General features: G+C 30.4%; 2 protein-coding genes across 3 annotated transcripts; one reads left to right on the top strand and one right to left on the bottom strand.

Annotated features, from left to right (window-relative positions):
• Positions 1–9,654: 9,654 nt before the first annotated feature.
• On the top strand, positions 9,655–13,216 carry LOC118051106 (protein ANTHESIS POMOTING FACTOR 1). 2 transcript variants are annotated; one of them, XM_035061658.2, is made up of 10 exons: positions 9,655–9,815; positions 9,948–10,048; positions 10,151–10,260; positions 10,339–10,405; positions 10,857–10,956; positions 11,132–11,248; positions 11,324–11,461; positions 11,683–11,764; positions 12,117–12,166; positions 12,842–13,216. In XM_035061658.2, exons 1-10 carry the CDS (start codon positions 9,738–9,740, stop codon positions 13,025–13,027), a joined length of 1,029 nt encoding a protein of 342 aa, XP_034917549.1. In that variant the 5' UTR covers positions 9,655–9,737; the 3' UTR covers positions 13,028–13,216. The 2 variants fall into 2 exon arrangements, with proteins under 2 accessions (XP_034917549.1, XP_073261258.1); XM_073405157.1 differs by having other exon boundaries at positions 10,151–10,405.
• Positions 13,217–13,355: 139 nt separating this feature from the next.
• LOC118051098 (oleosin Cor a 12) lies at positions 13,356–14,730 on the bottom strand. Its single transcript, XM_035061645.2, has one exon. The coding sequence runs from the start codon at positions 14,704–14,706 to the stop codon at positions 13,936–13,938; it is 771 nt and encodes a 256-aa protein (XP_034917536.2). The 5' UTR covers positions 14,707–14,730; the 3' UTR covers positions 13,356–13,935.
• Positions 14,731–15,365: the final 635 nt, after the last annotated feature.

Here is a 15,365-nt window from a genome sequence, read left to right as displayed (position 1 = left end):
AAGTCTAAGAAAAAAAAAAAGCAAAATAAAAACTTGGATTAAGCATTCATTTTAGTGCTCATGTAAATTTTTATATCATACTTGATGCACAATTAAAATGAATTCACACACTTCACTCTACACGCATTAAATGATTGAAACATAATGTGATATAATCTAAAATAGATGGTTTTAAGAATCCATCAAGGTTAATTTGTTAAAACTAAAATTATACATGGACTAATCGACCACTTATTCATCAGTAATGAACACTTGAGAATTTTGTAGGAACCAATCAATCAATTAACTTGACTAATCTTAACTGGTTGACAGTTTAAATTGTCAGTGAGAATATATAAACTATAAACAATTAGTTTTTCTTAGAAACATATGTAAAACTTGTCTATTTGCAAAATTAAAAAGGGATTCCAAACATATATGAACACAAAGCTATTTTGAGAGTAAAAACACCTCAAAATCATTAATTCTTGATTATACTCTAATTTGTGCTATTAAACATTCATAATCTAGCACAAAAGTATTCAATATCATTCTCACTACACTTGAACACCTTAAAATCTTATAAGTGATATCTTATGAGATGTTATAATTTTCAATTGTATTATTCACTCTATTAAAAGAGTTAGTTATGATAACAAAATTGCCCTTATAAATCTTTGAGAGTTAGGTAAAAAGTCTTTGTATTGGTGAGATAATTTCACCCAAAAAAAAAAATCTTGAAGAGAGAATATCTTTTAAGTGGTGTAAAAATTTTGGTGTTGATTCTTCGAGTGACTATTATACTCTTGAACTTTGAAAGTTAGGTAAAAACTGATAATGTTTAGTATTTGAGGTATAAATGTAGGCTTGTCGAACTTTGAGAGTTAGGTAAAAACTTTGAGAGTTAGGCTATTATACTCTTGAACTTGGACTAATGAAGGAATACAATACTTAGTGTGGTTTGGCACTTGAGGTGTGGATGTAGACTTGTCGAATCACGTTAAAAATGAGTTTACAAATTCTCTCATTTATCTTTTTACTTTAAATAGTTTAATTATATTGTTGGTTATTGTATTTACTTGAGGTAATTTGCATTATTTGTAGAAATTAGTGATACACCTAATTTGTTCCTCTCTTTAGATGTTAAGTTGCTTTAATTCTTGAACAATAAAGACCCGAGTCACGAATTAGGAAGGTTAATTCAAGTTGACTTGAGTCAATGTAATAATAAAAATTATTATTATTATAATTTTAAAATCTAACTTTGAGAGTTGACCTGAGGCGGGATTCAAGTCACAGTTCGAGGGGGGGTCAACCCAATTGACCAATTTTCTTAAAAAAAAATACAATCAAAGCAAGCTTGTTTCAACCAATTGCTTTTCAAAAAAGTCAACAGGTTTTTAACCTATGTTTTATCTAGGGTTGAACTAGGTTTTTTACCACGTCAAGTCGAGTCAATTCTTCCTCGATTGACTTAAACCAATCAATTTTTTCATAAACTCATACCAGCCCAGGTTCTAGGTCAACCCAGTTTTAAGTTAACTCGTTAGGTTAGTCCTAATTTTGTAATTAGGGTTATTATAATATTATTAATTTCAACATTCAATATAAAATACAAAATAAATTATTTTTTGAAATATATAAGTTTGACAACAATACATATTAAGGTAAAATAGACTTTTTATATTTTATTTTGTTTACCATAACCAAAGAGTTATATAAGCAATTATTTTGTCTTGTACATCACTACCAAATATAATTTTATGTTCATCTTCTTTTTTATCTTGTCTCCTCTATATCTAGATCTTTTGTCTCGAAATAATAATTAAATGCTACTTTAAAATCTTATACCTACTCCCTGCTAGGTTAACATTTAACCCCTACTAAATTAACACTTAAATAATTAAATTTTCTCCTTTATTGTTAAAATTTACCAAACATAGTTAAAAAAGATTCTATATTACTGAATAAACACTTAACATCCTTTAATCTAGAACCAAACTCAACTTAATGATGTGATGAAGTGGTTAAAAAGAAGTGTAAAAATTATATATATGGTGAAACCTAATAATTTTTAAATATAATTCAATAAAAATATAATAAAAAATAATAAATAAGGTATAATGATGGGACTAAGTTGTTGGATAGTTTATAAAAATAAACACTAAAGTTGAAAGTAAAAACATGGTGCACTGAAACTCAGTTTATTATTCACTATAAATAGTAAAATGATGGGTTTTTCTTAAAAAAAACCCAGTTACCTATGTTCTAAGGATATTTTTATCTTTTTACATGGTGCATTGGTTATTAAAGGATTGTAAAAGGTATGATTTTATTTTTTTAATTTTGCAACCACATTAAAATGATCTAATTACCTCCAAATTAAAAAATTTATAAAACTGATGAAGATATGCATAATTTTCCGTTTATTTATTAATGTACAGTAAATTGACAAGTATGTCTTTGGATTGAAAAAATTTAAATTGTAGGTTTAAGAGTCTTTTGGTCTTTTCCTTTAAGGTTTTTTTTTTCTATAATTACTAGGGCAATCAAGAACATTTTTGTCTTTTAACATTGATTAAAAATTATTTAATTCTAAATGGTTGCTTGTATGTGCAGTGCACACGCTAGTGCATAGGAGGTCCTTGTGCTTGCACCTTTTACGGGGTACCTCTCAATGGCATAAAATGTCCCTTTACCATATTGTTGGAAAAGATAGGTTAATCATTTTTATTGTTGATATTCCAACTTCAGTCCTTATTCTTTTTATTTTAATTTTTGTCCTTGGTATTTTTTTTAAGTTCTCAATTTAATCCTTCAATTCTAATCTGTAATGTATAAGTTTTTTCCAATTTAGTCCTTCCTATTTTGATTTTTTTTCCTTCACCATTTTGTAAAAGTTTAAATGTCTTCAATTTCATTATTTTATCCAACTTTATGGTGTATTATTTTTTCTAATTTGATCCTCTTTCTTTTGATTTTTTTGTTAGATTTATTTTTCTTTTCAATATAACTCTCCAATAAAAAACATCATTTCCCTCTAATTTATTTTTATTTTTATTTTCACCCCCATTCATTTAATTGATATTCTTTTTTTAGATTATTTTGTGTAATCATTTTTTTTTCCAATTTTATCTTTCGACATTTGATTTGCTAGGGACTGGACTTCACGCTTTCTCCATGTATGGTGCTTCCGGTCTAATGAACTAGGTCATGATCTTGAAAATTTAATACAGGTCGACATTTTTTTTTGGCTTTTTTATTATTTCATTGTTTGATATTTGTTTTTAATATTGACTACGTAGTTTTCTTCAATTTATTTTTTATCAGGTTATCTCAATCTTAAAATATAGGCCATGGTTTTTATGAGTTAACCCAAGTTAGCTCGTCCCTTATTATTCGTGTTATATGTTTATCACGCTACCTTGAATTGACTCGAGTAAGGTTTTTTGTCTATTTTTTATTCAATTATGTACTTCCAAAGGTTTTTTCTCCATGTTACCAAGGTTCTTTTTTTAAAAAAAAAATAATAATATTTGTTAACTATCATTGTTAAATTCTTTTATCGTATAATTAAAATAAAACTAACTTATTAAACCTGATCTGGGCTATAATTCAAGTTGTTTGTTTTTCTTTTTTTCTTTGAAATAGGCTCGCATCACCTAGACATAATTTCTTTATGCAAAAAAAAAAAAAAGTTGACCTATAGAGAAGCACTACTAGAAATATGAAAAACAAAAGTTGAATATGAAAAAAATCACAAACTTTAACATTTTTCCCGCTTAAATTTATGTTAGTCATAAAAAAATAGTTAAAAGAGAAAGTGATTTTCCTGTAGCCATAAACACACTTCACTATCCTCCTGTAGCCATAAACACACTTCACTGTCCATTATAATCGTGAAGTGACTTTTATGGCCTCGGCCAAAAAAATTGATTGTCTTTAAACCAAGAGTATTTTGGTATTTTCACATGACGTATTAGTCATTATTGATTTATTTTGGGTGATTATTGATTAGTCATTTTAATGAATAGAAAAATAACCAAAATACCCTTAATAATAATAAAAAGCAATAGTTTTGGGTAAAGGTATTTAAGGAGTTTGCTTTTTATAAATAGTGGAATTACGCATGTACACTTGGATCCTAGAAATTTAAATCATTGGGTTTAGGTATATTAGGGTTTTTTTGTTAATTGTTGTTTGGTTAAGGGTAGTAATGTGATTTAACATTAAAATAACATTTTTTTTAGTTTAAAAATGTTGATGGCACAAGGTGTGCACACGCTAATGCATGAGAGTCACCATGCACTTTGGGCAGCTTGTGAAATGGCTTCTAGTGGTAAAACAATATGATCCCGTCATCTCAGTTTATCCCTTATTGTATCATCTTCTATTATAAGTGGCATGTATCATCCAAATATGGTCGGTTTATTGTCGGTAGCCTTTTTTCCTCTTCATTTCTCTTTCATACCCTAATAAATACATTATGGTTCTCATTATTATTAATATTTTAGATTCAGTCCTTTTAGTTTTGATTTTTATATGTTTACTATTTTTCCTTTTGTTAAAGTTTTATTTATTTTTAATTTAACAATTGGTTTCTAATTTGTATATATAATGTTTTTCGATTTGGTCCTTCTACTTTTAAATTTTATTTTTTCTCTTTGCTATTTTATCAAAGGTTTTATAGCTTTCAATTTTATCCTTCAAATTAAGTTTATGATTTTTTTTTCAATGATAATAATAATGATTTCAATTTGATCCCTCTTCTTTTGATTTCTTATTGTTTCATTACACTTTTAAAAGTTGTGTCAAAAGTCTTTCTTGTTTAGGAATTCCTGATCTAGAGGCTTCTCTCATTGTTAAAATTGATACGTCTAATATTAGTTATGTTAGTATTCTCAAACAATAAGATCAAGGTCAAGAACAAGTAGTACAATATTATTCATGTATTTGTTGATGAGTCATCAAGAAAACTATTCAACTATCAAAAAGAAAATTTATCACTTGTCTTATGAATCTCATCTTTTCAAGATGATTTATTTCTAAAAAAGACTCCTTTTATGAATATATTGTCAATTTCCTAAATATGTCATTGAAAAAGGTGTTTCAAATATTATTTCAAAGCATATTTTTGCCAGATAGCTAGAAATATTATCAAATATTGATTTTGAAATTGAGTTCATAAAATGGCTCTTATAAACTTTCTATCTAGAGAATTTTACATGGCTCAAAATAAGCGTTCCAATCAAGAAATCAAAAGAACCATACACTCTTACATTCTCAAGACCAATTCATTTTATAACAAGTAATCAATAAACTTTAAGGTAAATCCTTATACAGTAAAGCTAGCTTTTACCTTAAAAAAACTAATTCTCTATCCTTTCAGCATCACCTAGTTAAAACACTTCACTTAAAAACTATTCTCAAGCTCCAGAACTCTTCTTCTATTCAGCCTAAAAAAACACCTTCAACAACTTTATTATTATCCTTTGAATCCTTTTACAAAAAAACTCATTAAACCTTACAAGTCAAAAAATTATGATGTTTAAATTTGTTCAATTGAAAAATAATTTTATAATGAATACCCAAACAACATAACTCCTTATATCTTTCCCCTTCAATTTCAATTCTTTCTAGAAAATTTGTAAAAAAAATAAGACAATTCTATGAAATTATCTCTTAAGAACCATTTTTTTTTTTAAAAAATAAAAATTCTAAACTAGAATCAAAGTCCTCACACCTTAAAAAGATTTTTTGAAAATTATCATCCCCATAGATTCAATTATTGATTATTAGCAAGCTTGGTTATACTCTTTTCTTAAAAAATGATGACCATTCATGGTTTATCCAGTTTGATAAAAACTATTTGAAGAATTTTTTAACTTAGTTTTCAAAATATTGGTGGTAGTATTTTATCCTATATATGAAATTCTTCCTAAGAAATAATAGAAGATTTGGAATTTTTACAGCAAAAAGACCCTTAAATTCAATTCCCACCTCTTTGCATTTTATTTTAACATTTGGTGTCCTATGCATTATATGCTATGATTCATAATAATACATGATGTAAATGAAGATATCGGTTACTCTCCAGACCTTATAAGAGACATTAAAGTCAAATGGTGATCCTAATTGAAATAATCTCAAGTCATTCATTCATGGCTATAATCTGATCAAGCTTTATAACAACAACCATCTCAATCAACTCCATTCAAAAACTTATATATATATATATATACTACATTTTATTTCCAAAACATACTATATCTTTTAAAAATGGTAGTATATAATTTCCTATAAAGAAAAAAGCTCTTAAAAAAACCAATTTTGTTGCTATTATTAATATTTTAATTTCAAATCGTGATATATCCTAAAAAATATAGAATTAAATTTTCCAAAAAGAAAAACATGATTGCAAAAAAATCTTATTTTTTGTTTCACAATTTTTATAACTTATCATATTTCTAATTTAAAATGTTTTTTTGTATGGAATGTTTTATCTTATAAACTTCACCATAATATTAAACATTTTTACTCGAGATCCAATTTATTGCTATTTATTGTGACTATATTCTTGTAGAAACTACATCAATTTATTGCAAGTTAGTTGTTGTATCTATATGAAATCTATCTAAGTATTACTTCTAAATGTTCAAAATAAAATTTTATTGGTAAAACTCATCAACCATGACATAAAAATGTAACAAAGACAAAAATCAAACATGCAAGGATGACATTATTACAAAAAAGATTTAAAGGACTTTTTAAACATAAAAATTCAAGAATTCAATGACTCTATGCAAGAATTAACCTATTATAACTTTCTCAATTTTTATTAGTGAAAAACGTGTCAACCTCTTATACATTATTTGTCACAGTAAAAATAGTATCTAAATAAAATTAAGGTGAAAATTAGGTCCTATTAAACAAGGCTAGGTTTCCATCCAATTTAGTTAAAATAAATTAATTCTTATCACGTAACACTCCTAACTACTTAATACAATAATCTAATGATATCCTAAATTTTATATAAGAAATGCTGAATAATTTGTTATAAGAGTACTTGTGACTTGACAAATATTATAGGGAGCCTAGCATATAATAAAATAAACTAAAAAGGGAAGGGTGAAAATTCATAGTGCCAATTATTGTAGCTATAGATTCAATGGTACTATATATAATAGTAGTGAAGTTATGTTTTTGCCTTTCGTGACAAAAATATTTGGTCTAGTTGATGAGAATAATATGATCTTTTTTATTATTTTATGTACAGTAAAAAAATAAGAAATTACTCTTAGAGCAAAAATAAAATAAAATTCAAAGCTAATGTACATAAGCATTTTTACCTTTTCATTTTTAAATGCAAAATGAATTTATTAAATTGCCTTTAAAGTCAATAAAAGCTTTAACTTTGGTCTAATGTTATTTTCATAATTTCAGTTTGTTTTTTTTTTTTTTGTTATTATTAAGTGGGATGAATGTTGTCCATTTGTGTTTGAGCAGTATATGCGACGTTGTCTCTGCACTTGAATGTAGTCTACCCTGTTTGAGAGGCATGTTCAATGTCGTCCGACGACCAAATAATGGCTTTTAAAGTGGTGTCTGAATTGTCTCCGTGACCCCTTCATCATTGAGCAATGTTTGTCAGGAACAAATATCTAGTTTTGTGTCAATAATATTTTTTTTTCTTATTTTTTTTTGCTCTCCTTGTCACTTTCTATGTCTAGCCCTCTAAATTTTCAACGTAGCCCCTCATTTTTTTTTTCCTTTGAATATGGTTTATGTTTTTTTGATTTCTAACTATTAGCCTTTTTGTAAAGTTTTGATTTTTTTTTTCAATTTCATCATTCAATTTCAATTGTTATGTGTTGTTTTTTCCACTTTGGTCCTTTTTTTATTTCTAATTTTTTCCTAACCTTTTTGTGCAATTTTAACTAGTTTTCAATCTTATTTCTCAATCCAAATCTATGGTATATTATTGTTTTCAATTTGATCTTTATTTTTTTGATTTTTTTTGTTATTTTATTAAAGTTATTTTTCTTTTCAATTTCACATTTCAATCGAATGTTTGTAATTGACATCTAGCTTCTTCTTCTTCTTCTTCTTCTTCTTCTTCTTCTTCTTCTTCTTCTTCTTCTTCTTCTTCTTCTTTTCTTTTAATTGCTATGTTTTTATTTATTTATTTTAGATTCTTTTGTATTGTCGGTTTTTTTCCCAATTTCAACCTTTAATATTTAATTTGTTGGGGATTAAGTTTCATGATTTTTTTATGTATGATGCTTCTGATCTAATGACTCAGGTCACAGGTTTGAAAAACACGAAATATTTTTTTTGTACTTATTTTGTTTTTCATTTTCATTGTGTAACATTATTTTTTAAAAAAACTAGTTTTCTTCAATTTATTATCTATTAAAATATCCTGATCTCATAACCTGAGTCACAAGTTTAACAGGTTAACCCGATTGACTTGCCCTTTATTACTCAGGTTACATGTCTATCATACTAACTTGGGTTGACTAGGGTTAGCCCCCCCTTTATTCCCCCTAATTTTGTCCTTTCAAAGGTTTTTCCCTAACTTATTGTGATTGATTTTTTTCTTAAAAAAGATTTTGTTATATTTACTAATTTTGTTTTTGATTTTTTGATTACTGCTGTCTATTTTTGATTATTTATTTAAAATAAAATAACTTATTAAATCCAATCGGGCTATAACTCGAGTAGTTGATTTTTCTTCTTTCTTTGAAATGAGCTCCCGACAATAAAATGCAATTTTTTATGAGAAAAAAAATATGCGGAATTACACTGAATCACATCTAGTTCTACTTTAAGAGAGTGTTGGTTTGGAGGTGGCTTTGATTTTTTTTGGTAGGTCTATATAAAAAGCATGTATTTTTAGATTTTGAAAGTGTGGTTTGTGTTTTAAAAAAGGTTATACTTTTGAAAAGAAGACACTACACCTTCACACCAAACACCCTCTAAGCATGAGAAGAAAACCTAACCTCACTTAACAAAAAATACATCGTTTTCCTTTAATATTATCCAGACCCTATTTGCGATGAAAAATAATTTGTTTTTTAACCAATAATATATTGAAACTTGCATGTGTTTACTATTTGATGATTATTCAAAATATTTTTATTCTTTAAATTGCCAACTTAGCTCACAATGAAGTCTATTTCATAATCTATATCTATACATGAAAACTTCAAATCCTTATAATTGTTTTGATAGACTATCATATCCTTTACAGAATATTAACATTATAATCTACTACATTATAAATACATAATTTTATTTCATTCAAACTAAAAACTATCATGAAAAAATTACACTATTAACTAAAAAATAGTTATATTAGATTTGCAATTAAAATTAAATTTATAATACTAACTAATATGTAAAAGAAAAAAAAATCTTTTATATTTGCTAAAAAGTATTTGTATATGAAAGAAAAAAAAATATTATTCATGTATTTTTCTCATTTAAAAAACAATAACAAACTTGTAAAGTAAAACAAGAGAATACCTCTAAAATATATTTTCCAAACTCGCACATATTATTTACAAGAAAAGAGAGTGCTTATATTATATTTTAATTTTTTACTGCAATGCAATTAAAATTTACTTTATAGGGTTAATAATTATATATACGTTTCTTAACCCTGAAGTCTAAACCCCGTTAATTGGCCTCTTTGAACTGGATAATTATTAACCCTATTTCGCCCTAAAACCCTATTCCTCCCTCTGATTCCATCAATGGCTATGACGTCGCTTACAGAACTCGATGATGATACGGTGCGCAGCATGTCTATTGGAGCTGTTTTCTCCGAATTTGTAAGCATCACGAACAGAACAAATCCTTTAGCTTAATTTTAATTACCATGCAACTCAATTAATGCAGTTCAGCTCTGTTTAAGCTCTTAGTTTGTGTATGTTTTATACTTATTTATTTGTTAATTTATTCAGGGGGGGAAGATTAATTCAATTGATTTTCATCGAAAAGACGATTTGTTAGTTACAGCTAGCGAGGATGATTCGGTTCGCCTTTACGACATTGCAAGTGCCAAGTCTGTTTCCTTTTTCCTTTTTTTCTTTAAGAAGATAAATTGCCTACTGTTTTTTATTTTTATTTTTTATATATATATACTGAGTTTTTTAGAATTGAACAGATTGCTGAAGACTACGTTTCACAAGAAACACGGTGCAGATCGAATATGTTTCACGCACCACCCTAGCTCTGTTATTTGTTCCTCAACATACAATTTAGATTCTACCGGAGGTTTTTTTTTTTTACTGTTTCTTTTGATTTTTATATATCATTGTTTCATGTATGAGCGAGTGATGGAAAATGTTGCAGAATCATTACGTTATCTATCAATGTATGATAATCGATGTCTTCGCTACTTCAAAGGGCATAAAGAGAGGTATTGGCTCTTCAGTAATGAGCACTGATTTTGGTTTTAATCGCGTTTATTTGCTTGCAAAAACTTTGTTTAGTTTTTTATTTATGTGGGAGTTATGGAAGTGAACTCAATAGCATATATCTTTTGGTAACTTGCAAGAATACTTCCAGGTTTTATTTGTTTTTTGAGGTAGCTGGAATATTTGAATATGGGCACTACAACTCATAGGTCTCATCTTAAGTCAAGCCAATTCCTTGATGGCAGAAACATTTTGTTTACACGATTCCTTCTCATAATTGGGCGCTTCAGCCTTCTCTTTACATTTCATTGTATCACATTAATGCACAGGCATGTCTTATTTAGGTTAGCTTAGATGGTTATTGCCTTTTTTATTTTTTCCAATGTCTCAAACCAATGTGGCTTCTATCTCATGATGCTGACATGAAAAATTTCACTATATATGATGTTTCAGGGTTGTTTCCCTCTGCATGTCTCCAATCAATGATAGCTTCATGTCTGGTTCTCTTGATCACAGCGTTAGAATATGGGATCTTCGTGTAAATGCCTGCCAGGTTTGCTTCTAATTTAGCATTAAATTTTGATGTGAGGCTCTTTCAATAAAATACACAAAATCAGTTTCAAATAGGGTGCATCATAACCAGCAGTCGAGATGACTAATCTAGTATCACAAACAGCTTTTATTTATTCTACATGATTGTGATTTATGCTCACTGTTATAGTTTTCAGGGAATTTTGCGTTTACGTGGTAGACCCACAGTTGCATATGACCAACAAGGTCTTGTCTTTGCTGTGGCAATGGAAGGGGGTGCTATTAAGCTGTTTGATTCACGTTCTTATGACAAGGTTCGTGCCTACAAAGCACCAACTTAAGACTTAGCATTTTTATCTGCTGAGTTTGACTTGTATCTCTATTTGCAGGGTCCCTTTGACACGTTTTTAGTTGGTGGAGATACAGCTGAGGTTTGTGATATTAAATTCAGCAACGATGGCAAATCAATGCTATTGACGACCACAAGTAACAACATCTATGTTCTCGATGCATATGGTGGAGAGAAGGTTAGCTTCCTGGGTTGGATACTTAAAGCCTGATTTGTAATCTCCTTAAAGCCTGCTCAATATCCTGCTGATTTGCTTCTGAATAAGCTTGTGTATTGTTCTGTTTATGTATAATTTGTGGAATAAGTGATTGATCTAAAGTTTCTCAAGAAGCTTGTGCATTGTTCTGTTTATGTATAATGTATGGATTGAGTGATCGATCTAAAGTTTCCCTCATGCAGCGATGTGGGTTCAGTTTGGAACCATCTCCAAATACAAAAATAGAGGCAACTTTTACCCCAGATGGCCAATATGTGGTATCAGGTATCTGATTTTGGTTCTATTTTCCTAAATAAAATGTTTTTAAATTTTATTCATTCCCATTTAATCCACAAAAAACTAATATGATATAGGATGCTGAATGCTAACGCTATCAATTTGAGTTTTGAAACTAATGTTAGCCTTTCAAAGTTAAAAGGCATCCATTAATAATCACAATATAAACATTTATGCTAATATCACCTGCTGTGGGTTTTTTTGATGAATAGCAATACAGCTCAAGATGGTTTTTTAGCTATCATCTAATGTGGCCTAATGAGATGCAAATTTCAACCTAGTCTTTTGATGTTTTCTATTTTTAGTACTAAAATGGTGCTGATGGTTTTTTCTGTTATAGGCTCAGGAGATGGAACCTTGCATGCCTGGAACATCAACATGCGAAATGAGGTATAGATTATCTCAATATTTTGTCAGATGGAGTTTCTAGATTGCACAGGATGATCATGGCAAAATAAATAAATAAATAAATAAAAGGAATTCAATGTAGCTAGGCCAGACACCCTTTGGACTCTCTTAAGAAAGAGTTCATATAGTGCAAGGATTTAAAAGACATTCGTTTTTTGGTACTTCTTTCCACACATGTAGCGAGTGAATTCTGTCTCGATTCCATTTTCTTCCTTTTGGTATGCTAGGTCCTGGGTAGTTGTAGCTACCGGAGTATATTTGCCTATTGCCTAAGTAGTGTAGATTCCCCATGCACCCAAGGGGAGTCATCCCGCTAGTTGGATTGATACGCCTGTGGCAAATTTAATATCCTCAATATCCTTTACTTGCATATATATATAAAAATAAATCAACCTGCACATTTATAAAAGCACTATGGCTGTATTGGCAATGAAAACAACCTTCTTAGATATTCAATTTTACCTTGTCTATTGTGTTACAAACTTAGGAATTTGGAATTCCATGGGAAACTTTTTCTGTATGATTAAGCTATCATCAAGTAATCGTTAGGAAAATAATAGTACTCATACTGAATCAATCTATTGGGTTAACCCACAATTTTGTACTAAAAACAGGCTTTGAAGTCAAGATAGCAATACCAATGTGGTTCTTTTGCAGGTATCATGCTGGAACAGTCACATAGGTATCTCATCATGCTTGAAATGGGCTCCTCGTCGTGCCATGTTTGCTGCTGCATCTACTGTTCTCACGTTTTGGATACCTGACAGCTCAAAATCCACTGTCGAACCTCGTCCCATGGACGTTGAAGGCGCAGCTCCATCTGAAAATGTATCTCAACAATGAATCCTGGTTTCCTCTTTTGTTTAATTTTACAAGGAATCCTAGGTGCTTAGCTTAATCATGTACATTAGGTAGCGAATCACAATAAACCTAATGTACCCTTGTTGGGCCAAAATTTTTTGGTGTTTGAAGCGGCCTCGGATTTTGTACATAACACTTTATATGTAACGAGTGGATCCTGTGATTTCAACACGTTCCCTTTCTTTTTCTATTTTTTTTTTGTTTATGAAAGAAGCTCGTTTTACGGAGGAACATGAATAATGGTAAGCATCACACAATTGCTCGCATATACTTCAAGAGTTACTGTTAGAAAATTTACCTATTCTCTATATCTTTGAAATTTAATGTTTTACCAGCACTAATTTTGCAAGAGAACCACCTTCCTGGATTCATGTTTTCTCAGACCCTGTTTTTGCCATTAAACCATGTAAAGGCAAGATGCGTTTGCTTTAATCTTTATTAAAGCAAAACATGGGTGGAAATACCATTTATCAGAAAGCATTAGAATCTATGATCGCTGGTGAAATAGTAAGAAACAGAATATATCTGCCCAGGGTTGACAAGTCCTTTCGAATGTAATTTTTGCTTTGCTGCTAGGAAAGCTAGGCAAAATATGAATTGAGATTTCCTGCCCTGTGCTCAGAAATCTGGAATTCTGGAGAGAGAGAGAGAGAGAGTACAGAAGAGAACGCAAGATAACATTGAAATTCAACGATTGAACCCAGAATACAAAACAGTACAAATGCTCACATTCTAAATTAAGGTAGAGCTCATAAACCAAACTCATTCTACCTCGCAATAGAGATTCCTTACAACTACATACAACAAAAGTAGCTCTAGAAAACCAGCCCTCGCATACATAACCCTAGAAACCAAACATTATTCTTCACTTGATTTCATGTCATTTCATTTCATTTCGCGTCATGTGCCTTCCTCTGGATTTCTTGGCCCACTTCCTTGGTCTTCTGTCCCACATAACCTGCCATGTCTTGCATGCGCCTCTTCGCCTGGTCAAGACTCTCCGGCATGGTCTGGGTAGCCTCCTGGATGTACCTACCAACCCAGGAGAGCGACCAGGACCCTGTCAGTCCGAAAGCCCCAGATGCCAAAAATGAGGTCACAGCTAACCCTATTACAAGGGCAGCTGGGACCAGAACGGGGCTGAACAGGATAAAAAGAGGGGTGGTTACAGCTAGACCGATCACGGTGCCAACTAGGGTTATTCCTGCAAGTGCAAGAAGCCCAACACCTACAGGTAGCATTGTGAGCACAGCCAGGGCTTTGGAGGCTGATGGCCCTTGCTGTTGGTGACCCTTCAAGCCATGCACTTGCACTTGGTGCGGCTGCATACGGTCAGCCATTGGTGATGATAACACAACTTCGAGGAAAATGAAGATATGGGATAACGAGACCACACAGAGAGAGAAGGACAGGAAGTAAGGAAGAGAAATGGGGTGGTGGTGTTGTTTTAAAGAGGAGACGGAAGTGCGGAATGGCGACACGTTGAAGGGTGAGATGGTGAGTAAGGGCTTTGCATGGGAAACAAGTTTCAGGGCCTGTGTTGGGAAAATAACCAAATAGGAGAACTGAAAATGTAAAATGAAAATGAGGTGGCTTATTGAGAGGGGATCTCTGTCGCCACTAAGCCGTTGCAGCTCGGTGAAATTTGTAGGGTTGTGCATTATACATGGAAACAAGTGGGTTTTTGGCCTGGAACCGAAGTTGGTTGTTACCTTCAGAACGATTCTACTCAGTTTATATAATTTGTATCAATTCAGATCAAGTCTCTCTAGCTACTCTTATGATCATGTTAAAAAATCAATTGATATGGTGGTCCTCTCAGTCAAGCAAAACTACACATGCTAAATAAATATGGTCAAGATACATTAGAATGCCTATCATATATGGTTAGAATGTTACATATATCTAGTGGTTTCCAATCTAATTAGAATTAGAACATCCAAACTCTTCTAGTAAATAGATAAAAGTTCAGAATGATAGATTTGAATATTTTTAACCTCTTGACTTAGCCTATCCTCTTGAATCCACTTTGATTTAAATCTTACAATAGACCCAAAAAAAATTCTTAATAAATTCTTTGATGTCGTAGCCATGATTACATCACATGCACACAATCTTATATGGTGTTTGAAACTATTGTAAGCGAATTCCACCTTAGCCATTGTAACATCTTATTGTTTAAGTTTGTCCCTGTAAATAATACGAATTAGATTGTCCAAAGTTCTATTTAGAGACTCTGTTTGACCATTAGTTTATGGATGGATAGCACTACTAAAATTTAATGAGGAATTAAATGTTCCACAAAGTGAGCTAAAAGTGA

Source organism: Populus alba, chromosome 16 (assembly GCF_005239225.2).
Source record: "Populus alba chromosome 16, ASM523922v2, whole genome shotgun sequence".
Lineage (NCBI taxonomy): Eukaryota > Viridiplantae > Streptophyta > Magnoliopsida > Malpighiales > Salicaceae > Populus > Populus alba.
The sequence above is the reverse complement of the archived record's forward strand: the minus strand, read 5'-3'. Positions and strand labels throughout refer to the sequence as shown.